This window comes from Athene noctua, chromosome Z, assembly GCF_965140245.1.
Source record: "Athene noctua chromosome Z, bAthNoc1.hap1.1, whole genome shotgun sequence".
Lineage (NCBI taxonomy): Eukaryota > Metazoa > Chordata > Aves > Strigiformes > Strigidae > Athene > Athene noctua.
The window spans coordinates 45,043,125-45,068,845 of NC_134077.1; the positions used below are offsets into that span (position 1 = coordinate 45,043,125).

General features: G+C 40.4%; 1 protein-coding gene across 1 annotated transcript; it reads left to right on the top strand.

Annotated features, from left to right (window-relative positions):
- Positions 1-2,571: 2,571 nt before the first annotated feature.
- Positions 2,572-19,934, top strand: TMEM38B (transmembrane protein 38B). The gene is made up of 6 exons (XM_074932762.1): positions 2,572-2,750; positions 8,829-8,985; positions 11,982-12,166; positions 13,243-13,330; positions 15,332-15,449; positions 17,033-19,934. The coding sequence occupies exons 1-6, from the start codon at positions 2,645-2,647 to the stop codon at positions 17,237-17,239; spliced, it is 861 nt and encodes a 286-aa protein (XP_074788863.1). The 5' UTR covers positions 2,572-2,644; the 3' UTR covers positions 17,240-19,934.
- Positions 19,935-25,721: the final 5,787 nt, after the last annotated feature.

Genomic DNA, 25,721 nt, shown 5'->3' on the forward strand with positions numbered 1-25,721 from the left:
GGCTTTTCTTCCAACAGCAGTTACATGTCAGCTCTAGGTGGGGTTTCTGAGACACGGTTACAGTGTTCCAACCGAATGGCACACTTTACATTTTTATGGTTTAACATTTACAGATCATTCAAATGTATCGTACCCGCCCTGCCCAACCTAACAAATTAGTTACAATAGTTTGTTACAGTACCCGCCTTGCTTAACTTAGCACATTAGTTACAATATTTTATTACAAGAATAAGAACTTACTCCATGAAGATGGTATCAATAAGAGGAAAATCAATGAAAAGAATTACTTACTATTCATGGCAAGGTAAAATTATTCTGGGAAAAGTTCAGGTGTTTGCTGTCTTTCCTTGTATAAACCTGGATCCAGTTTATATAACCCAGTTATCCTTGTATAAACCTGTAGGATCCAGAAATTATCCTACAGTTATTCCAGTTATTTCCTGAAATTGGTTCTTGGTAGGCAAAGAACAAATTTAAGACCAACTGAGGAAATTTTATGTTTTTAGACTGCTTAGCTTGATTAACTTCAGCACAGAGCATGCAAGTCTTGCAGCCATTAACAGTTCTTTTCATCAGCTTGTGGAAATTTAACGGAAAAGGCAAAAATGGTGCCCTTCTTTAGTAGGAAAAACAGCTAAAGACTCACAAAAAGTAAACTTAACTTCTCTGGCGGAAAAAATCCAAAAGATAACAGGCAGAAAACCCAAGACCAACAACCCCTAACATGGGTCCTTCAAGAACAGCGTCAACATCACAGTAATTTCCTTCTATCACAAGTTAGTCAGTCTGGTGGACAAAGATAACGCAGATGTTGTCTATCTTGGAGTTGTAGATCTTTGACTTGGGAAGCTCATGAGCAAACTAGTTCTGTTGAAAATACTGTAGGACTGATGCAAAACTGGTTAGAGATCCACCTTTCAAAGTTAAAACAGTCAATAATGGTCTTCACTATCAAAATGGATGTAAAGATGTATTAAAAGGGTTTCTGCTGAGTTCTGACCAGGATCTGGTACGGTATTAACACTCTCAGTAATTATTAAGCAGGTGATAAAGACATGACATCAATCTGGAAAAAACCCACATGTTGGAGCATCCACGTTAGTAATCCTAACTACTCTTGATGAATTGAAGAAATATTCTACGGGGAGGGGGCGCTCCAGAGAAATTACCACTTTCCTTGTAAATTATTTACTTATAGCAACATATGATGATGTCTGAGCGTTGCCTAAGAATCCGGCTTGCCCAGACTGTTCTGTGGATTCAGTGTAGCTTACCCAGAGAGTTTGGGGATTGGCTATGATAGCAGGTAGCCCTGGGATATGAATTAAAAAGAGAACTCACTGATAGAGACTCAAAACCCTCAATGGGCACTTAGGCAAACTTAAACTTGAACGAAAGGACTCTCAGATGTTATCTAGGGAGGATGATATCGACGATTTAGGAAGAAGACACCTGGACTTTGCTTCACAGCGCATGCTCTGGAAAGAGCAAACACCACGAAGAAGAGCACGTACTTCTGCCCTTGACCACCAAAGACCCTCAACCTATTCCTACTACGCATGTTCAGACGATGCAAATGAGTTCCGAGAAATAATTATAATAATCACACCTATCCCCCAAACTAATTGTAATAACCCGGCCTTTCCTAATCAATATGTATACTTTAGTGTAATAAATATTTGGCTACTTGCCAGAGACGGGGTGCAAGCTTTGTGGAGAAATCCCCTTGCACACCGGCCGGAATAAACACACCTGCATTAGAACTCTCGCCGAGTTGTAGAGTTTGTTTCCTCGCGTCGGGGGGGGGCGGGAATAAAAGGGATGAAGGTAAGGTATCATACTTACACCTGGATGGTGACCTGTGCATAACAACAGCCAGATGCAGCAACGTATGACACAGAAGAAGCACAAGTGCAGAAAAGGCTCTGGGAACCACAACCGATCTCAAGTTGACTGTGCACCACGACTATCAGGATTTTGTAACAAAAGGCAAACAGAAGTCCCTGTAGAGATGTCAAGTGTTCAGATAGGCAAAATACGGTTATAAAGGTGAGGGGCATCGAACATCTGCCACGTCCAAGGCTGCCAGGACGAGGGGAAGGGAAACACATTTCAGGGTGAACAACCGTAGCAGCCGGCGCCGAGCTGGGCCCGCCGGGAGGGCGTCGATCCTCCCTCCCGCGGGCCTGCAAACACAGTCTGCCCACCGGGAACTGCACGGCTGGGCCCAAGGCGGTTTGGACAAAGAGCTGAAGGCGAAGCTTTTACAAGCCCCCTCCGGTCTTTTGCAGAGGTTACCCAGAACTGTCCGCGAGTAGGGAAGGTAGCGTGAACGGCCTGGGGAGGGCCTGACGGGGCTCAGCCGCACTAGCGGAGCCAGGCAGCGCACAAGGTCAAGCACACCGAGCCCCGCGAGCTGCAGCCGCCAGGAAGAACAGCCACAAGCCGCCACCTGAAGAGGGGCTGAGGCGCTGCCACACCGCCGCCTTCACCAGCCCCCGGCAGCCTCAGCGGAGCCGAGCGCCCCGCCGCGCCCCGCCCCGCCGCTGACGGCGGCCGCCAGGGGCCAAACCTCCGCTGGGGCGGCCGCTGTCGCCGCGCCGGGCAGAAGTCCTCCGGTCCTCTGTCCCGCCGCCGCCCGGCCATGGAGCTGTGGCAGGTGCCGCTGCTCTTCTCGCGCCTGCCCATGTTCCCCTTCTTCGACCTGGCGCACTACGTGGCCTCCGTCATGGCTCTAAAGGAGCAGCGGGGTGAGCGGGGCCGGCTGGCGGGGCGGGACGGAGCCCCTCCCCTTGTTCCCCCGTCGCCCCCCGTGTTTCCCCGTCCCCCTCACCGTGTCCCCCGGCCGGGCCGGGCCGGGCCAGGCCACAGGTGGGAGGCGGGGAGCTGTCTGGCGCCGGCCACCCCCGCCTTATGGGGTGGCTGCCGGGCAAGATGGCCGGGGGTGCCTGAGGGGAGCCGGAGTCCCCGGGAGCGGGGCTGCCCGCGGCAGCGCGGCCGGGCCGGGGGTGCCGGGCGATGCCGGGGTGATCGGCATTTGCACGGGGTTTGCCGTTGGGTCTCTGCAGGAGCAGCAGGTGCCTCGCCCAGGGTGAGGTGTTAGAGCACCTCGGGGGTCCTTTGCCTCGAGGCCTGCCCAGCCTGCAAAATGCTAGAAAGTGGTGTTTTGATGTTGGTTTTTGTCCCCCCCCCGCTACTTTTTGTTTTTAATGACAGTGAGTGGCTAAACCTCAGTTCTAGTGCGTACTCCCACTAAAGCTCAAGTTGCATGTGTTTCCTTTGGTGTAGCGAGACGTTTGCCAGCGCTCCTCGTGGCTTCTAAAGCGAGAGCCCGCTGAGCAGAAGTTCCAGCTTTTACACCGAAGCATTGCACGGGCCTGCTGTTGGGGGCTCCGCTGGCATCTCCAGCCCTGCCGGGTGCTGTTCTCTCATCAAAATCCAGATGTTCTCTGTTAGTCCATAAGCATGCAAGTAAATTTGTCTCCAGTTTTCATTAGTCCGTCTGTCAGTAAATAATGTGTAATTGACTGCAGAAACCACATAGGAAGCACCCAGCCGAACTTTTTTTGCTTTCTTAGAACTAGAGGCACTGGTGAAATCAACCAGGAGTCTTGTTGAAAACCTTTCAGTAGTTTAAGATTTTAAAAGTCCCAAGAATAAAAGGCCTGAAACCCCTGAAGTTGGGTTTATGCATGCAAAGAATGAATGCAGATTACAGGCTGATGACTTGCCATTGGGTATTACAGCTGAGAGGTGAGAGGAGAGCTGTTCAACTCATGGCTTTGTATCTTTCACACACCCTGCATATGCAGGAAGCTGTTAAGGCAGTTCTGTCTTCTACGAAACACAGCTTGGGAATCTAATGGGCAGGTTGTGTGCTAGTGACATTTCATGTTGTTCCCACAGATCGTAAAATTAAATTAGGAAAGTTTTTCACTCCCGGTAGCAGGATTCTGGATTTTGTATGAGTGCATTTAATGACACTTCAATCTCTGCGTGCGCTTTTCCGGAAAATCTTTTGCATTATGGTTGTTAACCCCGAGCCTAGCTTTCAGTTGTCGCAAATGTAGAGACTAGCCTTGTTTTAATGTTTAGAATAACTGCATGTGGTGTGGCTTTGGACTGTTACAGTAACTGTGCATCCCAGCTCATAACTGTGTAGGAAACTAAACTGACTTTCAGGATTATCATGCAGACTTGGGAGCTTCTACTTGCTTCAGACTTTTAAGGCTCTGTGCTGTTTGTTTTGTGAGAGCTTGTTCTTTGATCCTTTCATAGATGTGTCAAGGGGAATTTTTACTTCTTGCTGAGTAAGTGCACTTAGCAGACTCTGAACACTGATATAAAATGATTATGTGTGCTACTGTCTTCACCAAATTTTGTTACTACTGCTAAAATTGTTTTTGGGTGCTGACTTGAGGCATTGTGTAATATAACTGTTCCATTCAAAAAGGGACTTTCTCTCTAAAGGTATTTGACGTTATCATGCACTACCTTGATATGGAATGGACACACTTAAAGACAAGAGTTTTCGACAGTAGAAGTGTGCTGTCAGAAGTCTTGACAGATCCATGCTGATAATTTTTTTTTTTTTTCTTTTCGGCTTAATAACTGTAAAGTTCAGAACTTTTGAGTCTAATACTTTGAATTAGTAAGTGTAATTCAGATGACTGCATGCTGGTCTGTTGCTCACTTGCAAGTAGTTTGAACTGAATCTTAAATCATAACTGAAAAAGCAGTCATTATGAAATAGGATGGATATGCTATAATTGATTAATATTCTCTAGGCATTCATTTTGGAAACTTAGAACAGTAGCTATTTTTCACGGTGTGACTGAGTAACTTTAAGTGGCTGGTGGTATAAGAAGTATGTGGTCAAGCCAGAGCCATGTTTGGTTTATCCTGGCTTACTGTTTCATTAAAATACCAAAACCCCACTGCTTAAAATCAGATTCAGTGTGGGTATTTGTATCATGGATGAGTACACACTAACTGGGACTTTTCCAGTCCTTCTAGCTAGATTTTCTGGCTCCTTTGTAAGTGCTGGTGCACTACAGCAGTGACAACCAACTTGTTGCTTTCCAGTGTGTTAAACTAAGAGTTCTTGGTTAGTGTGTTTAGGATTGCTTAGGAGTTGCTCATTTGTAACTTCAGTCAGTTGTAGAACTGGCAATTTTCCTTTTTAGGGATGAAGGGACAGAAAAAGGTGTTGAGGGTTGAGGATGTGTCAAACTGGGAAGGAATATACTGGGTTTGTTCTTGCAAGTTTTCTGTGACATGATTCTGGTGATTTGAAGAAAATTAATTTTTTAGACATAGTTTTGCTAAATTAAATCTGACTCTAAATCCTTTAGCTTATTTGATATTATTATATATAGTTGAATAGGGGTGCTATAAAAACTTATACAAGTCCTTCTGGTTTGCTCTTTAGATGTTCATGTGGTATGGATTACTGATTGTCTATTTGGAACATGTTGGAAAGATTAAATCAGATTTATCCTACTGATAGAAATACTTTGCTGCAAGGTTTTTTTAATTACTGTGGTCTAGAAACAACATTTAAAACTGTATTCAACAATAGTCCTTGCATTTTGAAACTTTATCTTTACTTTCTAAAACATACTATTTGTACTAGTGGCCTTTTGGCAGATCATATTTTGCATGGTTGTATGATGCCTCATTAGTTTTACAGGCTGCATCAGAGGACAAATATAAGTGACTGCTTGTTTAAAAACATGTGACTCACTTAAAATTGAATTTGTTTTCTGAAAGGTTACATGCAAGTCATAATTTACGTAGCAACTGTAAGATGAAGTTTAAATTAGTATCAGCATTTTTTTCCTCATTGTCTTCTATGATGGGTATATTCCTTGTTAGGAAGCAGCTGTGAATTGTTAAATACCAGTGTTTCAGCCAAGAAAATTCTAACATTGACCAACAAAAATCTTGAAGTGCAGTAGACTTTCCAAGCTCTTGTCCTTTTACACATTGTAGCTTAATGAAGAAATTTACATGCTTTGTTTTGGAGCTTGGTCATAGGGGGCAATTTGGTAATAATAATAGTAATTTCTATACGTGTCCTCAAAACTGGAAACCACTTACTGCTAGCTGTGGGGGAAAGGAAGAGTGGAGAAGTGGTGATTGCTGAAAGGCATCTGAGTGGATTTGAAAAGAGAACAGAACAAGCTAATTTTATAATAACTCCAACATTTCATTGAATTATTTTTTTAAAGTTTATTTTTTAATCTGGCCTTTGATATAGGAAGTGAAAAATAGTGAACATATTTTCACAGAATATGTAGGAGAGAAACAATATACAAATGTACAATAGAAAATTTAAACCTTTTCAAACCTTATACTCGAGAATCTTAATTTTTTTTCATTAAAACTAGTTGTTACATTATGTTTCATTAATTGTAGTCAATGTCCATGTGCATGAAAAATAGAATATGGTGTGTTAGATTCAAAAACACAGCACCTGGAATGCTTTACTTTCATTATGTTAGTAAACTGGCTCAACACCTGCTAAAGTGAAGCAGCTCTCAGGTAGCTCTCAGTCATGCTGCATTTTGTGGGGGGGGAGGAGATAGTTCAGTATTCTAGTGAAGGCTGCCAGTAAGATGTTAAGATGATTATTTCTCTTCTAATGCAAGGTGAGAAGCTTCATGCTAATGAAAGAGAGGTTCGTGCGCACCCACCTGACATTGGATGTCTGAAGTGTAAGATTATTTTTTTTTAAACCTGATCTGGAGGTTGACAATTCTTGGATGTGGAACCTCCTGTTGTGGTTACCGGTCTCACTCCAAAACCAGAATACTGTGCAGATTACATCCTGTATTACGTCTGTCCAGGAGTTAAAGCTTGGGCGTAACACAGGTGCTGATGTATTAGCAGTACTCAGCAGTTCCAGCACGTTTCCTTGTGATTTACACTGGCTGCCTGTTAACTGGGTTTTCTCGTTGTCTTGTAAAGTTTGGGATATTTCTTCTCTGTATGGTCACTTTGTGCTATAATACCAGAGCAGCATTTAGTGGAGTTACTCAACAGAGAGAGTACTGCTGAATGTGGGAGTAGGATATTCTCTTGTTGTAAGAAAGGGAATTCAGTCCTTTCATGCTAAGCTAGGTATATAGTAGTACTTGTAATGCAGCTGTGTCATCAAACAAGAGAATAATTAGATGTGAGAAGGAAGCTACTGTAGTTACTTTGGACCGGTGTGTGTCTACTTAATATATTTTTTGCTTTTTTTTCTGAATGCAATGTCTGTCAGCATTTTTTTTTTTTTTTTTTTTTTAAATTGAGGAACCCTCAATGTAGTAAGCAAAAACCATATTCTGCAGATGTCTTACCCTTTTCAAATATGCTGGTGAAGATAGGTCCACATTCAGTTATATGGGATCTGGATGTAACAGCCCACTTTGTATTCCTACTTTTGCTGTTAAGTAACATTAGCAGGCTTTACAATATTCTCCTGTTAATTTTATGCACACAAACATAATAGATAGCTATTTTGGAGAAATGGTAATATGCAATAACAAAGCTGAGCGTAACCAACTTAGAGCACCAGGTACTGCAGCATGGAAAATAAATTATGCAATAGTTTTTTAAAAAAAGAGGTATTACTTTCTATTCAGATATTCTGTAATGCTTAGGAGTGCTCGTTTTATAAATTGGCAGTTACATAGGAGTTTACGTAGTGCTGCAATATGTGATAGCTGTGCCAACACTAAAACTGGAACAATCTTGTTAATACTTTTGTATGAAGTGAGTTGTATTGAGAGCGCTGTTTTCTCTTTGATAGGTTTGAGCTTCTCATTTTGAATAAGAAGCTGCTTTTCACACAGAAATGCCTGACAAACCAAAAGCTTCCCCTCTGAATTGGGAACATACATCACATTTCATTTTGGGGCAGACACTAGGTTTCATCTTTGCTTTTGTGAATTCAGCCTTTGGACTATGAAACTTGTTCAGGCAAACAGCTCTGCACCTGCGTAAAGGGGAAGGTTTGGCAACATTGGACTTTTGCAGTGGAAGGAAATAGTCAAAGCAACTACTTGAGGATATTTCTGGCTTTGCCCCCTGAAATTGGTTAAGACTTCCCATTACCTCTAGCATAATCTTTCAATATTGAACACTCTTAGGCATAGTTCAACTGCAATTTAAAATGGATAATTCATTTTAAAGATAACATAATAAATCAAACTGCGAGTCTATTATTATTATTATGGCTTCAGGTAACCTTTTTTTCTCTGTTCAGGATTGCAGGTGAAACTATTTAATAATTGTTTTGGATACTGGTGTCATTTTGGTCAGCAAACACAGTGAGCAGGGCGTTATAAGGAAAAAGGAAAACAGTGACCTTGAATTCACTAACACTCAAAAGCAGAAATGGAATTTGTAGACCAACCGCCTAAAAGTTACCAGTGCTAATCCTGTCTAGGTCAGCAAAGCAACTTTTGTATTTTTAATACAAATTTGAAAACAACTATTTATCTATGCCAGATTATTAACAATGAGACCTCTCAGCCATGTTCTGAAAGCTTTTTCTTCTTGGTAGCCAAAGAGTTATGATAAACCAACCCACAGAAAATGTTCAGAGAATACAGTGTCAGTCTTTCACTTTTATTTAGAGAGCATATGCTTAAGTCAGTGTACTCTGGTTTGTATTTCTGAAGACTTTTCTGGTGAAAACCTACAGATTTCTGCAGGATTTTTCATTATGTAAAGGAACGATGTTGGACTGCATGATTTGAAAAATACTGAGTTTTAAACATGATATGATTCTCAAATGTTTATTTTGATTTATGCATCTTTTCCCTTTGTTTCAGGAGCTGTGGAAGTGTCAGTCCGAAGTCCAGTTGCCTGCTGGTTTAGTGCTATGCTTTATTGCTTTGGTGGTTCAGTTTTGTCTTCATTGATGCTTGCAGAACCTCCAGTAGCGTTGCTGGCGAAGAGTGCAAATATACTACTGGCATCTTCAGTGTGGTAAGCAGCTACAATTGAGTTAATGAGTAGTATTGGTTCTGAGAAAGCTGTACTTTGTAAACTAGTATTATACCCTCAAGCTTCCATGTAAATCAGAAGCTTAACTTAAAGATGTTACGGATTTGGATGCTGTCTCTTCATATAGAAAGTCACTGCAGCAAAATAGCTGTTACAATCCTGTTCTATAGGAGTAAAATGCTCCTAAGACAGCAACTCTTACAGGCTGTTGTATAACAGAATGCTCAGTCACTAAACTAGACTTACCTTAGATTTTTATAGTATTCCTGGTCAGACAGATGAAAGCATTCTTTTGGAGTGAAGTGGACTTCAGTTACAGCTTTTCTAGATATAGGTAAGATGTAATCACAGCGCAGTAGCTCTTGAAGACCAGAACCTGGCTGATATAAAAATTTTGAACTTTTCTGTAATTGGGGATCTAAGACACAAATCATCTTTACTCTCCTCTAGTTTCTGCTTCCTGACATATTTTTTTTTTTCTTTTTTTTTGCCCTTTCCCAAATGGATGGGCATTATAGTGGTAAACACTTGAGAGCTGAATGGGAAATCAGGTATGTGAACAAGGCAGCAATTTGGCCTGTTTTGGAATTCAAAAAAAGCATTTAGATTATTTTCATATAAAGGTGGACTTCCAGTGGAGTTCATTTGTTCCAGAAAGTGATCTTTGAAGAAACTTTCAAACTTCACAAACTTTATGAGCAGCAGTGGGTTTTGAACTTTAAAATCTCAATTCCAATGAGAGTGTTATCTGCTTGATATCTTTAGTATCTGTTCCTTGTAGCCCCTTAGGCTTTCTAATAGCAAATTCATTAAAATGAAAGTGTTTCTATCTGTCTATGTATATCTAGATATTAATCTTCTGGTCATCATGTTGCAATAGAAGATGATAGATTTCATTTAGGCAAATTGGTGAAATTTTTAATGTGTCATAAATAGTGAAGTGTTAACAAAGCTTATAGAATCTGCTTATAGTTCATATTAGTCTGATGTGGGAGATGTGTCTGCTTGTTTTAGTAAAGACATGAGTTAGGAGTACACGTAAACAGAAAGTGATTTCTGTTGAACTTAACATGGTCAAATGTCATTTGCTGTGCACAGCAGATGAGGTTTTAACGAAGAGCTGTGAAAGTTATGAAACCTTTTAAGCTTCTAGTTTTACAAAGTTCTCTCTTTATGTTGGCTTTAATTGTCGGTCTCAGATCATTTGAAACGAAGCCATACATGAAACTGGAAAATAAAAGGGGTTGTGCTATGCTTGAGAAATGCTCTTAGATAGACTGTAGGACAGCGACATCTGCTGTTAGCACGTGTTGCCAGCAGAAGTTATGGACAAAATGCCGTGGTGGGACTGCAATGCTAGGTTCTATCCAGTTACCTGTGCTTCAGGATCCTAAAACAACAGTCTGCGATTGTAAATTAATTCTGGTTAGTGTTGTCTGTCGAGTGCGTGTCTTAAATGCCTATCTGCAGTATCTGTTAAAGTACATGTTTTCTGTAAATTTTTGATTTCATATCAACTGAAGCTTGCTTGCATACAACGGCAATTCACTTTACAATAGGAGAAAAAGGAAGACTAGAAGTAGATCAAAAGTAAAGCTAAACTTGAACACCAAAGCTGTAGTTAGCTATTAATGTAAATTCTGCTAATTTTCCTATATGTGAGAAATAGGCTCTTGCATGTTCCATTGTGGGAGATGTTGAAGAGAAGCTTTAGAAGTTTGCAGTGGTGAGATACTATAACCATTGCAAAAAAAAGAAAATACTTAACTCAGACAAGTCTTCAGCTTAGCTTTACCTTTCTGGGGACGAAGCTTCCTGGCATTCTGCTGTAAACTCCAAACCCTGAGTGCTGTCCTGATTTCTTAATCTCTAACCATGAAGCATGACTCTTTAGTTGTTGTGTCTGCTAGTAGTTCTAACAAAGTAAACTAGATACAAGAGGTGCATTTCTGCATTGCAGCCAGAGTAAACAGGAAAAAGAGATAGCCTTAGAAATTCTTGGTAAAAAGGATTGAGCTCAGAAGCCTAAACCAACAGGCAAGTATCTTTTTTTTTTTTTTCCTTAGAAAATGAAAAAGTACCCTTCCCATCACTTAAAGGCTTTGTCTCCTATTACTTAATTGTTACTCTCTTATTACTGTGCTGAAGTAATCTAGATACTTAATCTTGATTAAATTTTTGAGCCCTTGAATGTCTCTGTAAGAACTGAATCTTGTTTATGATTGAAGAATTACAATAAAACACCACATAATCTAATCTTTCAAAATTTAGTCAGTTTAGGATTTCATTGTTAGCCATCTTTACTTTGTTTTTACAGCAATTGATAAAAGATTTTGAGTACTGTGCTTTCAATGCTTTTAAAAAATAAATGTGCTTGCAATTGGTAAGCTGGAAAAGCTAGAATTGGTGGTTACTAAGATGAGAAATCTCTTTGAAAATAGCTGTGCATTTCATCTGGCATGACACCAACTAGTGGAAGCATTCTTGCTGAAGTTATGTAATTCCATGTACCTATCAGTATGAAAGCATGGTGTCAGTATGTAATTTACCACCCTGTTGTAATCCTGTTAAAAAAAGTTAAAAACCCCAACGAAACAAAAAACCCACAAAAACCCAAACCACACACAGTCAGTCAGACACTAATTTAATAATTTGAATTGTAAAAACATGATATATAAGCTACGGAACAGTAAAATTTAAAGCTGTTTCTCATGTACTTTAATGGATTCTTCTCTAGGACAATGAAGGCAGTAAGAACAATTTCAAATAATGTTTGATGATTTTGGTACAAGAACTTAAGCATGCTCAGAAGTATTTCAGATTTGTTCCAGTGTGTCTAGCACACAAGGCAGTGAGTTATGAGTAGTATATCATGCTTTGCTAGTCATATTACAGACGTATCTTTGAAGGCTATTAGAAAGTGAATTCCTTAGCAAAAACTTTTGAATGCTGCTAATGGGTTTTCTCATTATTTTCAGGTATCTTGTGTTTTACTGTCCACAAGACATATTCTGCCGGTGCTTTGCCTTTCTCCCTCTTCGGCTTCTGGTTGCAGGAATGAAAGAAGTGACTAGGACTTGGAAGATAACAGCTGGCATTGAACATGCAGACAGTCACTTCAAAGATGCCTGGCTTGTCATGGTAGCTGTGGGCTGGGCCAGAGGTAACATGCATAACATCTTGTTCTGATGGATTGTGATGTTTTGGAGTGGTATTTAAATGTCTAGCCCTTCAGTGTAATTGTAGCACCGTTCCTTGCTGTGCTGGATATGGTAGTCCTAATACAGTCTGTTGTCTCCTCAAGAGAAATGGCTGTGCAGCAGTTTTTCTGCCTGGATTAAGGATGACACTGAATGACTCTGAGGGAGGTTCATCTTATCCCTTCAGATGGTGTTGTGAGGACTGGTAGGGTGTGCAGTTGTTTGCAATAAAGAAATAAATCTTCCATGTACCTTTGGTGCTGTTATTAAAGTTTCCAAAATCATATTTCCTCAGAGCTGTTTTCCTTGGATGTGGCTGAAGAAGAGAACTTGTTTTCTTAGCTTTTTGTGTTGTAACTATTAGCTGATTTTAAACACAGGAATGAACCTTCTGGCCTGCCTGCTGTTGGGCTTACAGCTCTGGAAGCTACCTTCCTAGAGCTGTTTTTGTAGTTACAATGTTAGAACCACTTCAGGAAATAGTGCAGCTCTTGTTTCTGTTTGCTTGATTCTCTTCTGCTTTGGAAAATAACATATGTTAATATGATGATCTAACATATTATTTTCCCAGATTATAATACAGATAAATCTCGTTGGCCAGAGTGTCTTAACACCTCCTCATATCTTGTGTTCTTTTAATGTGAAAATACATACCTCCTTTTCTTGCAGAGGGTCCTCATAGTTGTAGAGGCATTCTCTGTACTTACGTGATGATGTGAAGAATGGAACAAGATAAACCTCTCTGTAGATTTACTTTGGGAATTCAGGCATTTGTTTGTAGTGATGAGTGCATCAGTTCAGATGCTATCACATAAAGGTAAACCTGAGGTTCTTACGCAGTAGCTAAACCTCTGAGGTTTCATGTTGGTTGCTCAAGTCATACATGTATAAAAGATTGGATTAATCTCTTTAAGTCTGAGCTTTGGGTGCCACATTTGGCACCTGGTGTAATGAGGTTTGCTGGGAGCAATAACAGGTTGTGCAGTAGTTGTAGCAGTCAGTAATAAATAAATACAGTAATAAATCTCTGTAATTTCAGGAGCTGGTGGTGGCCTTATTTCCAACTTTGAGCAGCTGGTGAGAGGAGTGTGGAAACCTGAAACCAACGAACTACTGAAGATGTCCTAGTAAGTTTTTAAAAAAGACTGCAAGGTGTTAACTGTTATTTTGCTAACTCCTTGTGCCTACAGGCACTATTAGTGGTTCAGATTTTGGTGTGTATCTTGTGAAAGACCGGTTGATGATCTTCAGTAATTTTAACAGATGTTTTAATCATTCTAGGTTCACAGCACAAGAACAGCAAATGGGAAGCTGAGTCAACAAAAATTATATGACAGAAAGCAGTACTGAGTCAGTAGGAAGTTGCTGGAAAGCAGTTTTGACTCAATTTGCTTTACGGGGACATGGTTTTCTATCCAAAATGAAAGGACAGTGGTACCAGAAGTATACACATGAAGTCTACATGTTCTAACCATCACTAAGATGGCTTCCTTTGAGCATTGTCACTCTAACCTTCTCTGACAGTACTACTGTTTTCCTCCAGAGATATGAATTATTTGAGAAGGTGCAAATTGGTTATTCAATAAAGCAAAAATGTACTGCAAGATAGGAAATATTACTTCTCTTGCAGAAGCAAAGAATGGGAATATTACATGTCTCCTAGTTTATTGAGACAGGCTAGAAATCCACAAGCTATTATTGTAAGTCAAGATAAGCTCACTGTGGTAATTTCCTAAAATTCATTTGTGTTTCCCATGTTACTCTCAGGTCCTTAGAAATCTACATACTTTTTTTTAAAAAAAAAAAGTTGTTTTGCTTTTCTGCAGCCACTCTTAGCAACAGAATAACAGAAGAGAAATTTGTAGCCTTTTCTTTGGCAGTATTTCAACGTTTTATGGCTTATGTAAATTGTTGGCTTTTTCTGAAATTCCAGGTATTTAGAATTTCTATCCCTTTGTCAGTGCCTAAGTGACAGTCTTGAAAGCAAAATTCCATAAGGAAACAGTCACTGTGAGTAATAGCACTGTAAACCCAAATAACACTCTACTTAGAGGTGCAACACTAGAGCAGTGCTTACTGACTATGGCAGTGCCTGCATATATTCTCCTTCTCCATTTTGGATGTGGCTCAAGTAACTCAAAAAGGATTTTTACAATTCTGTTTAATATATAAAGCTTAAGAATATTAAATAGAAGTAGGTTACAAAGTTAAATGGATAAAACATTCTGCAAATGGATGAGATGCATTTATACACACAGTTGTTTTTTGGACTTCCTGAGCAGGAAGTTGATACAATAAATTTCTGAGTTACTGAAAAGACAGTGAAGAATGTGTCTACATTAGATGCTCTGTGATAACGGGAATGTCACTTGTACATGTCACATGTAGATGCAGATCAAGAAATGCACAGGAATTTTCTGCCACGATATTAGTGCTCTCTCTTCAGACGACTTTAGATAATTGACAAAAGTTCTCCTATTTTCTGACTGCATATCCAGCAAGGGATTTACCACCACAATGAAGATGGCTAGAATGTGTAAATCTTTGCATGTCTCAAGTCAACATAGCTATGTTGGCAAAACCTGGTAAAACAGCCTTGACTCAAGTCAAGTATATGGTGACTACAACCCTGGAACTGCTGGAGTGTCACAGTGAACAGAGACTTGGACTATGTTGTTCTTCAACACCTTAAACAACTCCTTAGAATGAGTAACACCTGGATTACAGGAGAGGAACCTATTTTTAAGTCTAGTCCAGGTAGTGCAAGCTTTGTGATTTAACTCTTCAATAAGATACATTGGGAGAGGAAGAAGGGGAGCAAGCTGATGTACAGAGTCTGAACAGGGTCTTTGATTTGAGGAGGATTTGTCAAACACAAGTTTCCTGGGTGTGTAAAGTAGTGCTGAACTTGATGCTTGTCTATATTATGGACAGAAAATGTAGTATATGAAGTGAAAGTCTTAGTTTAATTATAGCTAGGTTTTGGACCTTGTCACTGGTACCACAAGTTTTCATTAGTTCTGTTCGGAAATAATTATTTTGCACACTAGGAGCATTTATTGCTTTCCAGGCGATGGCAGCTTTTACTGTAGAGTAGAGAAATTAATGTTAGTCTGTTTGATTTCCAGCCCCGTGAAGGTAACTTTGGTAGGAGCAGTTCTCTTCACCCTGCAACACAGCCAGTACTTTCCAATAGCAAGACACAACCTTGTGTTTTTATACACCGTCTTTCTTGTTGTCTCCAAGGTAAGAATGTGGAAGTGTGTTGTAAATAACTGAATAACAGGAAGTATTTAATTTCATTATTTCCGAGCAGAAGATATGCCCTCAAACATCCTATCACAAGTTAGAGTGCATGCTTCTGGATGGGAAGGCCATCTCCTACTGAAGTCTTAAACCTGTATTTAGTCTTCTATACTAGAAGACCTACTCCATTACTGATACTGTTCAATGGTGGCGGGGGGGGGGAATCAAGAATTTTGGCACCCAGCAGTTGATATGCCAGGCTTGTATGTCCATAATCTCAGACAAAGCTTGCAGAAAGAAGCTCTCCCGTTCTCTGCCTTTTGCTATCTTCTTAATGCCTTCTTTGTACCTGTGCAGTCATCTGTGGGTTTGCAAAACAAGCCAATTAGGTTCTCATCTCGCTTAAAGTGTTCACAGCCTAAGTATTTAGGTGGGAAGAGAAAGTGTATCAAAACCACTTTGAAGTAGCTGTAACTGCTTTTATTATAAAATACATACTACTTCTCTATTGAATCCTTTAATTCCTCCAGTTTTGCTAATTTCCAGGATGATGCCTGTCTTCAGGGTTATTAGCTAATAAGAAAGTGTAGTCTCTGTGGTAGCAAAAGTCTGGTGATTTTTAAGAGCTTCAAAGCTGCGGCTGAACAGACTAGAGACTGTCTAAAAGTTCCCATTCAGAAGCTGACAAGTTTAATTCTAGAGAATCTGGTGTAGGGAGCCAAGACTTCATTCAAGCTGATGTTCATGATTCTGTGCTTAAACCAGTAAAGACATTGTTCAGCTGGGAATGCTGGGAATGGAGAAGGAAAGGAAAATGTTATTGTGGAAGTGGGAAATTACAGCTGTGTTCAGAAGCTGGCTGTCAGGCTGCACTGAAGTGAGTAAGTTCTTAAACTGATGATCATACTGACAATCGGGAACTTGAGGATCTCCTTAACTCATAAAGCAACAGTTGTGGATTTGTCATAGTCCCGTATTAGTGTAGTGTTTTAGAAATTTTTCATGTCTCTGAAAAGTGTAGAAACTGTTGCAATATAAACTTGTCCAGTATCTGGAACTACAAAACAGTTTTTTCTGTCCTGATTTCAAGTTATGTATTCTAATGAATTTCTACCTAAATCTCTCAGCTTTATGGAATGAATATGGCTGTAATTCTAACTGAAGTCTGGCTGTGCATACATACTTAGGTGCTTACACACTGCATTCTTTCAATTTAAATTGAAGTAGACACTCTGTTTACAGTTTCTCAGTTTGAACAAGGTTACAAAACTTACACATAAAAGTTGCTCTTCACCTTAGTTGTATGACATGAAATGTTGTTTACTCTTAGGATTATTTTAGTAAACTTAAACAGAAAGTTATTTGTGCACATCATTTGTGTATAGCTGTGTGAAGAGCGTAGATCAGAAAGTAAAGCATTCTTTGATCAATTGAAGCTAAAATGAACATATTCCTGTTCTGGGTGGGACGGCCTCATGCTTGTGTAGAAAATTAGAAATGCCATACATGCATTTTTGAACTAGTTTTCAATTGCTGTGAAGTCGTTAAAACTTTTATTGTAACTTGATCTTTGTTCTTGATAGGTAACAATGATGTTGACAAGATCTGCAACTTCTCCATTTGGTCCATTTGAGGCTGCATTAGGCCATATGTTTTTTGGCTTGCAGAAGATACCATCCAAAGTGAAGGGTGAAGGTGCTGCATCTTCTAATGGCTCCTCAGTCTGTGAACGGTCTTCTGAACAGCACCAGGATGGTGTTAAGAAAAGACAGGCAAAGAAAACAGAATAAACAGCTTAAAATCCTTGATGGTCATAACCTCTGAAGATGTATTTCAGATTAGACTGGCTGAGAAATTTGTTTAAAGAAATGCATGTGAAGAGAGAACAGCGATGTATACTACTGTGTTGTTTTTGCTTTCAGAATGTGTTTTGTAAGCTTCTATTCAGATGTTGGATTTGTAAGTTAAAAACTCTAAATTTTTATAGCAGTTACAAGTTTAGTAATTTTTGTATTTCTGATAACTTTAAATGCTTACATGCAAAACAGTTTCAAAATTTGACAATCAGCTTTGTTATTTTTTCTGATATATCACTTGTTTCAGCTCGCTCCCCCCCCCCTCCAATTCTTATGTTTCATTTGGATAGCATGGATTTGCACTGCCAAATGTTCACAGTAGTGTGTATGGATTTGCACTGCCAAATGTTCACAGTACTATGTCCCAAATAAGGTCACCTTCTGAGTAAGGCTTAATCACAGTGCACTGTAAAACCATGAAAATGTACTGAACTAATGCCTTTAACTAGAAAAATAACTGAATTACCATTATAATTCACATTGCCCTAATCTAGATTTTCTTTATTTACTTAAGTAAATGTTTTTCTATTTTTTAAAATAAGAGTGAATTATCTGTCACTTTAAAAAAATCTTTACAGTTAGCAAATAGAAAAATTTCAATATTTTTTGTTGTCGGCTTGCTTTGACACTTTTGGGCCAGGCTCAAAGAGTGGTGGTGATTTGAGTTAAAACTGGTTGGTGGCCAGTCACAAGTGGGGTTCCTCAGGGCTCAGTACTGGGGCCACTCCTGTTTAACATCTTCATTGATGATCTAGACGAGGGGATCGAGTGCACCCTCAGTCAGTTTGCAGATGACACCCAGTTGGGTGGGAGTGTTGATGTGCTCGAGGGTAGGGAGGCTCTGCAGAGAGACCCGGACAGGCTGGAGCCATGGGCTGAGGCCAACTGGAGGAGTTTCCATAAGGCCAAATGCCGGGGGCTGCCCTTGGGCCACAACAACCCCCAGCAGCGCTTACAGGCTTGGGGAGGAGTGGCTGGAGAGCTGCCAGTCAGAGAGGGACCTGGGGGTGCTGATTGACAGCCGGCTGAACAGGAGCCAGCAGTGTGCCCAGGTGGCCAAGAAGGCCAATGGTATCTTGGCTTGTATCAGAAATATTGTGGCCAGCAGGACTGGGGAAGCTGGTGAAGGGTCTAGAGAATGAGTCTTATGAGGAGCAGCTGAGGAAACGGGTTGTTTAGTCTGGTGAAAAGGAGGCTCAGGGGAGACCATATCGCTCCCTACAACTACCTGAAAGGAGGTTGTAGCAAGGTGGATGTTGGTCTCTTCTCCTAGATAACAAGTGATAAGACAAGAGGAAATGGCCTCAAGTTACTCTAGGGGAAATTTAGATTGGATATTAGGAAAATTTTTTTCACCAAAAGAGTTACCAAGCATTGGAACAGGCTGCCCAGAGAAGTGGTTCAGTCACCATCCCTGGAGATATTTAAAAGACAATTAGATGTGGTGCTTAGGGACGTGGATTAGTGGTGGACATGGCAGTGTTAGGTTTACGGTTGGACTCAATGATTTTAGAAGTCTTTTCCAACCTAAATGATTCTGTGATTCTGTACTATTGGAAGCACTGGAACTATTTATTAGTGTTTGCTGAATTCTGCTGCTTCCTGCTGGTTGTATCTTTTTTGCCCATGATGTGGAGCAGTTCTAAGCAGCATACGCTTCAGAACTGAGAACTTTGATGTTTTAGACATGTTACATTTAATAAGAATAGAATCTTTTCAATGGAATCTTTCACTGATGTGCCAATTTTTAGAATAAATTAAACCATTTTTACAGTTATATTATTTGTCTCCAGAGAGTACTGCTTTGAAGAATATTCTTCAGCAAGAGGACATAGGTTCATCTTTGTGCAGGGACGCTAGGGAGAATGTGGAGGGAGATCTGATTTGAAAAGACAGAAGTTCTAGATCCAGGTACATGTCTAAATTTAGAAAAACTGTCACCAGTGCTGTGCTTAGAGAAAAGAAAAAAGTACCCAAGAAATTTCTTGTGCCTTTCTAGACACATTTCCATGGTAGTGACCAACATCATGGAACTCCTCGGTTTGGCATCCAACTTTATAGCAAATGTGCTGTACCTTGAAAGCTGAAATGAGTATTTTCTTCAACAGAGAAAAATAAAATTAAAAAAGAAAATTAAAAAAGAGCCCCCACCTCTTCAGACAAAATAGCGACTGTATTCCTGACATTTTACATTGAAACTTGGTCTACAGTTATAAATGCTTGGAGTATTCACTTGCTGGGTGTCTCAGGTTTTTTGTAGCTTGGTTTCATGGATTTATGGGCAAACTTAAAGCTGCCAAATGACTCGTTAATGATCAACTAGTTATTCAGCAACACCAGCAGAAGTTTTATGTGCATATTTTTAAAAAAAAGAATCCAGAAGTTTTAAAAGGTGTAATTGTGTATAGTAGATCACAAGAACCATACAGAATTGGATTGTGGTATGTAACTATGTTGCAAAAATGTGAAATGCTGGCTGATAACAGGCTACTCTTAGCCCAAATGAATGTGAAAATATGCTTAGACTAATTATTTAACAAGTTTACAATTTAAAGGAAAATGTATGGGTTTGTATTAATTTTGGACTTAAAGATGACTATTAAAAAAAGTTGTTTTTCTTGACTGAACACCTTAAAAGAAATACACGTCACACTAAAACTGTTATTGTTGTGAGACAGAACATAAGTTATGCTGAAAGAAATCCCATTGTAAGCACTATGAAAACAAACCTTCATGTTTAAAGATATTAGAGGCTTCTGAAGGATGGGTGCTCGAAAGAACAGGGACACCTTCCACTAGACCAGGTTGCTCAAAGGCCCATCCCATGTGTCCTTGAACACTGCCAGGGAGGGGGCAGCCACAGTTTCTCTGGGCAACCTGTTCCAGTGTCTCACCACCCTCACAGTGAAGAATGTCTTCATCAATCTAAATCTACTTCCTTTTAGTTTAAAGCTGTTACCCCTCATCCTATCACTACACTCTCTGATAAAAGAGTCCCCCCATCTTTCCTGTAGGTGCCCTTAAGTACTGGAAGGCTGCTACAAGGTGTCCCTGGAGCCTTCTCTTCCCAGGCTGAACAACCACAACTCTCCCAGCTTGTCTTTATAGGGGTGGTGCTCCAGCCCTCTGATCATCTTCATAGCCCTCCATGTCTGTCTTATGTTGGGGACCCCAGAGCTGAACACAGCACTCCAGGTGGGGTCTCATGAGAGCAGAGTAGAGGGGGACAATCACCTCCCTTGGCCTGCTGGCCACACTTCTCTGGATGCAGCCCAGGATACAGTTGGCTTTCTGGGCTGTGAGTGCACATTGCTGGCTCATAGTCAGCTTTCCATCCACTAACATCCCCAAATCCTTCTCTGCAAGGCTGCTCTCAATCCACTCATCACCCAGACTGTGTTTGTTCTTGGGATTGCCCCGACTCATGTGCAGGACCTTGCACTTGGCCTTGTTGAGCTTCATGAGGTTTGCACGGGCTCACCTCTCCAGCCTGTCAGAATCCTGGATGGCACATCCCCTCCCTTCAGAGCATCAACCACACCGCACAGCTTGGTGTCATCGTCAAACTTGCTGAGGGTGCACTTAATCCCACTGTCCACCTCACTGACAAAGATGTTAAACAATACCAGTCCCAACACTGACCCCTGAGGAACACCATTTGTCACTAATCTCCATTTGGACATTGAGCCATTGACCACCACTCTTTGAGTGTGACCATCCAGCCAATTCTCTATCCACCAAGTGGTCCATCCATCAAATCCATGTCTCTTCAATTAAGAGATAAGGATGCTATGCAGAACACTGTCAGATGTTTTGCACAAATCCAGGTACATGATGTCAGTTGCTCCTCCCTTATCCAGTAACACTGTACCCTGTCATAGAAGGCCACCAAGTTTTGTCAGGCACAATTTTGTCTTAGTAAAGACATGTTGGCTGTCACCAATCACCTCCTTGTTTTCCATGTGCCTCAGCATAGTTTCCAGGAGGATCTGCTCCATGACCTTGCTGAGCACAGAGGTGAGACTGATTGGCCTGTAGTTCCCTGGGTCTTCTTTTTTTTTTTTTTTTCCCTTTTTAAAAACTGGTTATGTTTCCCTTTTTCAGTCAGCGGGAGCTTCACAGGACTGCCACAGCTTCTCAAATATGATGGATAGTGACTTAGCACCTTCATCTGCCCGTTCCCTCAGGACCCGTGGATGCATCTCATCAGGTCCCATGGACTTGTGCACCTTCAGGTTCCTTATGGTCTCAAACCTGATCTTCTACAGTTGGCAGTTTTTCATACTTGCAGTCCCTGCCTTAGCCTTCTGCATCTTGGGTGGTGTGGCTTGAGCACTTGCTGGTGAAGACCGACACACCCAAGTGTTCTGAGAAGTATTTTTTTATAATACAAAAAAGACAACCAGATGCACACAGTTTAACCTGAATTCTATAGGAGACTAATACAGTCTGTCCAGGATGCCTTAAATACACTATTTCTTCCTAGCTTTCATGATTACAGTTCTGTATCTCTGCTAAACTTCTCTGTGTGAGATTGGTAAGAATTCCTTGTAACTGTTGTGTTCTGGTAAAGCATGTCAGATTCAGCAGAACTGCATACATGAACTAGTTGGCTGTATCTAATTTTGTCATTAGCCTGGTAAAACTAGAAGTAGTTCTCTTGTGCTAATATAAACTAAGGCCTGCAGGAGTTGTTTTATCAGCTCAATTCTCAGGCTGGAAGGGCCTATTCCTGAGTAATCCAATTGCTGTTCTGGGTCTTCCTTTCTATGCCCAATTTCTGTAAAAAGAAATACTTAAAGATGTGATTCATGAACAGAACCAAAGTTGCTTTAGACGATAAATGGGGTTTGCTTTCCTCTTCTTATTTTCTCAATTTAATTTTATTGGAAAGAAGTGGAGATAGGAAGATATCATGCAGACAGTGCCTTCATGTCCAGCTTGATTCTTCAGTATATTATTAGGCAAGACACAGTTCAAGAATTCCAAACATCTGTCTTCTGTAGGAAGCTGAATTTGCTCAACCTAAGGGCCATGCTGAAATCTAACATCTTCCAACAATCTAGACAGTGAATGCAAGCTTTATGGGGAATGAATACTCTTCATTTATAAGATGCATCCTCATTTCTAAGGTCTAAATGAAGTCTTACAAAGAGTAGCAAGAGAGAAGCAGCATTTTACACTATGATGACAATCAAAAATGTGTTGTAAGTAGTAATTTGCATTTGTTCTGATAAAACAGTCAAATGCCTTTTGTGAAATGTGTGAAAATGTCCAGCAAGGAACAGATAGCAGTATGAACACTGACAGAGAAATTCATTAATATTCTCAGGCAAGAACAGCCTGTTGCACACTGATCTGCAAGTGGGTTTTATCTACTGTCAGGAAATAGAATATGATGACCAAAATACCATATCAAATAAAACCTGCTGCAACCAAGTTTGATAAACTAGTGCATGTGTATGTCCAACAACTTCTGTGAAGGAGGAACATAATAGGTTGCATAATAGAGGAGGAACAGAATGCATTGTCCAGATAGATATCAGTGACAAGTGGTGTCCCTCAGGGGTCCATATTGCGTACTGGGACCAGTGCTGTTTAATATCTTCACTGATGACATAGACAGTGGCATTGAGTGCACCCTCAGCAAATTTGCAGATGACACCAAGCTGGGTGGTGTGGTTGTCATGCCTGAGGGAAGGGATGTGTCATCCAGAGGCACCTGGACAAACTTGAGAAGTGGGCCCATGTGAACCTCATGAGGTTCAACAAGGCCAAGTGCAATGTCCTGTACTTGGGTCAGGTCAACCCCTGGTATCAATACTGGCTGAGGAATGAAGGGATTGAGAGCAGCACTGTGAAGAACTTGGGGGGTACTGTTGGATAAAAGGCTGGGCGTGAGCTGGCATTGTGCTCTTGCAGCTCAGAAAGCTGACTGCATCCTGGGCTGCATCAAAAGAAGCGTGTCCAGCAGGTTGAGGGGGCTGATTCTGACCCTCTATTCTGCTCTGGTGAGATCCCACCTGCAGAACTGCATCCATCTCTGGTGCCCCTAGTACAAGAAAAACATGGACCTGTTGGAGCGGGTCCAAAGGAGGACCGGAAAAATGATCAGTGGGATGGAACACCTCTCCTAAGAGGTCAGATTGAGCGGGTTGGTGTCCAGACTGGACAAGAGATGTTTCTGTGGCCTTTTAATACTTAAAGGGAGCTTATAAGAAAGATGGGGACAGACTTATAGTAGGGCCTGTCTCGATAGGACAAGGGGTAATGGTTTTAAACTCGAAGAGGGTAGATTCAGACTAGTTATAAGGAAGAATTTTTTACAGTGAGAGTGGTGAAACACTGGAATAGGTTGCCCAGAGAGGTGGTAAATGCCCTTTTCAATGTCAGATTTAATGGGGCTTTGAGTAACCTGATCTCATTGAAAATGTCCCTGATCATTGCAGGGGGTTGGACTAGGGGACTATGAAAGGTCCCTTCCAATCAAACCATACTATGATTTTTGATTCTATGAAAAGAAGTTTCATTAAAGTTGTTGAAGCATACTGTCAAGGTAGTTGAGAGAGCCTTACTGACCCTGGGACGTGGTAGTGCCAATGGCATGTAGTTCTTATGGTAGGACCCTAAAAGCAAGAAACATGCATCTACTTTGTTGTCATTGGCTGAAACTTTATCAAACTTTCTGGCATACTTTTCCATGATAAATTACATACAAATTGTTCCTTATGGTAGTCACTTTAATCAGAGTCACCTTCAGATTTTTCCTTCCCTTAAAAGAAGACCACTATCAAACTGTTGAATATCAAGGATGGATTAGACAGTCTTGTGAATTTTTTTTATTCATTGGTCTTTTTTGGGCCAAATTTGGAATAAAATCACTGAAAGATTTTTTTGATAAAAAGATCTTTGGCACACATTCTCTTTTCTGAAAATGTCATTCATTTACAGTCCTTGGATGTTTATGGAATTATATGGAAATATTTTTGAGTGTCAGTAGAATCTGAATATACCTATAAATCACTTAACAAGAAGACTATGCTGAGCAAGTGGAAGACATGAATTTATATCTTTCTTCTATTGTCATAGCAGAATGTCAGAAAAATCCAAGGGGAAGAAGTTAATTTTGTATTGAAGGGAATATAGTTTCCTGGCAACTTCTCTCTCACAGGAATGTCTTCTGTATTTCAAACATTGTTTGTATGAAAACTTTGATATCTTTACTTACCAGTCACCCTTCATGCACCAAAGTTTAGTTCTGACTCTCCCAAAGTGAGCTGTTGTCCTGAAATGGAGGTGATTTTTCTTTGGTGTTCACTTTCTAGCTCATGAAAGCTTAAAACAGCAGGAGATGGGCTTAACACTTTACTTGATATTTTCAAATTAACCCAAAGGAACTAATGGAGCATGGGAGAAAGACCCATCTTTCTGAGCAGCTGCCTCTGTATTAGCTGGGGAATGTTCTTTGGCTTCAGTCCAATTATCCAACATATTTTTAGGCCCCTTTAATTCAGTCTAGCAGCTGAAAACAAGGAGAAGTAGCTCATGTGATATGTTTAGCTCATAGAAGCCCCCACCAGCAGTGATGAGAACCAGCATGTCAGAAAGAAGGATCAGTAGTGAACTGCCCTTTTCACCATAGCCTCTTCCATAGTGCTTGTGGACTTTTAAAATCAATTTAGGCTTCAGAGTCTGATAATATGCAAAGGATTGCTGGTGACCTTATCACCAAACTTGAATCCGAGTTTTGAAGCAATGTTGCATGGTTCTGAAGATTTACATTCTGATAGTTTGGGTATCCTCTCCTGTAACTAGTACACATATGTACACATATGCTTTATTTTTATACTGGACCTTCTGGATTAAAAAATTCAGGATCAGGTTGGATTCTTCTGCATCCACCTCTTCCAGGCATAATCTAGATGTCTTGTAGATGGCTTTGGTTTAGAACTATTTTGCCAGAAGAATAGTTCCTTAGAAATCAAATGTGTTGATTTTTCCATTCCCTTATCTCCTGCTTATTTCAGACTGAAGCTTTATGTGAGTAAGTTTGGCAAGAACTGGATCATAATTGGGTTTAGAAGAAGCTGAAACACAAAAGCTATTAAAAAAATTTTCAGTGCTGGTATCTATTAAATAAGAAGATACAGATGTTGAATGCTAAAGAGTTTAGCAAGACCGAACAAAAATATAGTGCTAAAAGGCTATACTTAAGAGAAGCAGAGAAATTTCAGAAAACCATGCATTGCTATTGAGAGAAGCTGTTGTATACAGACACAGGAAACAAGTTTCCAAATTGTGCATTGCTATGTATGTGTTCTTGTCCTCAAATGCAAACTCAGTGGAGCACAAGGTTAATGAACTTCAGATCAAGCTGAAGTAAGCACACAAGAAGTCAGAACAGAGTGAAGTAACT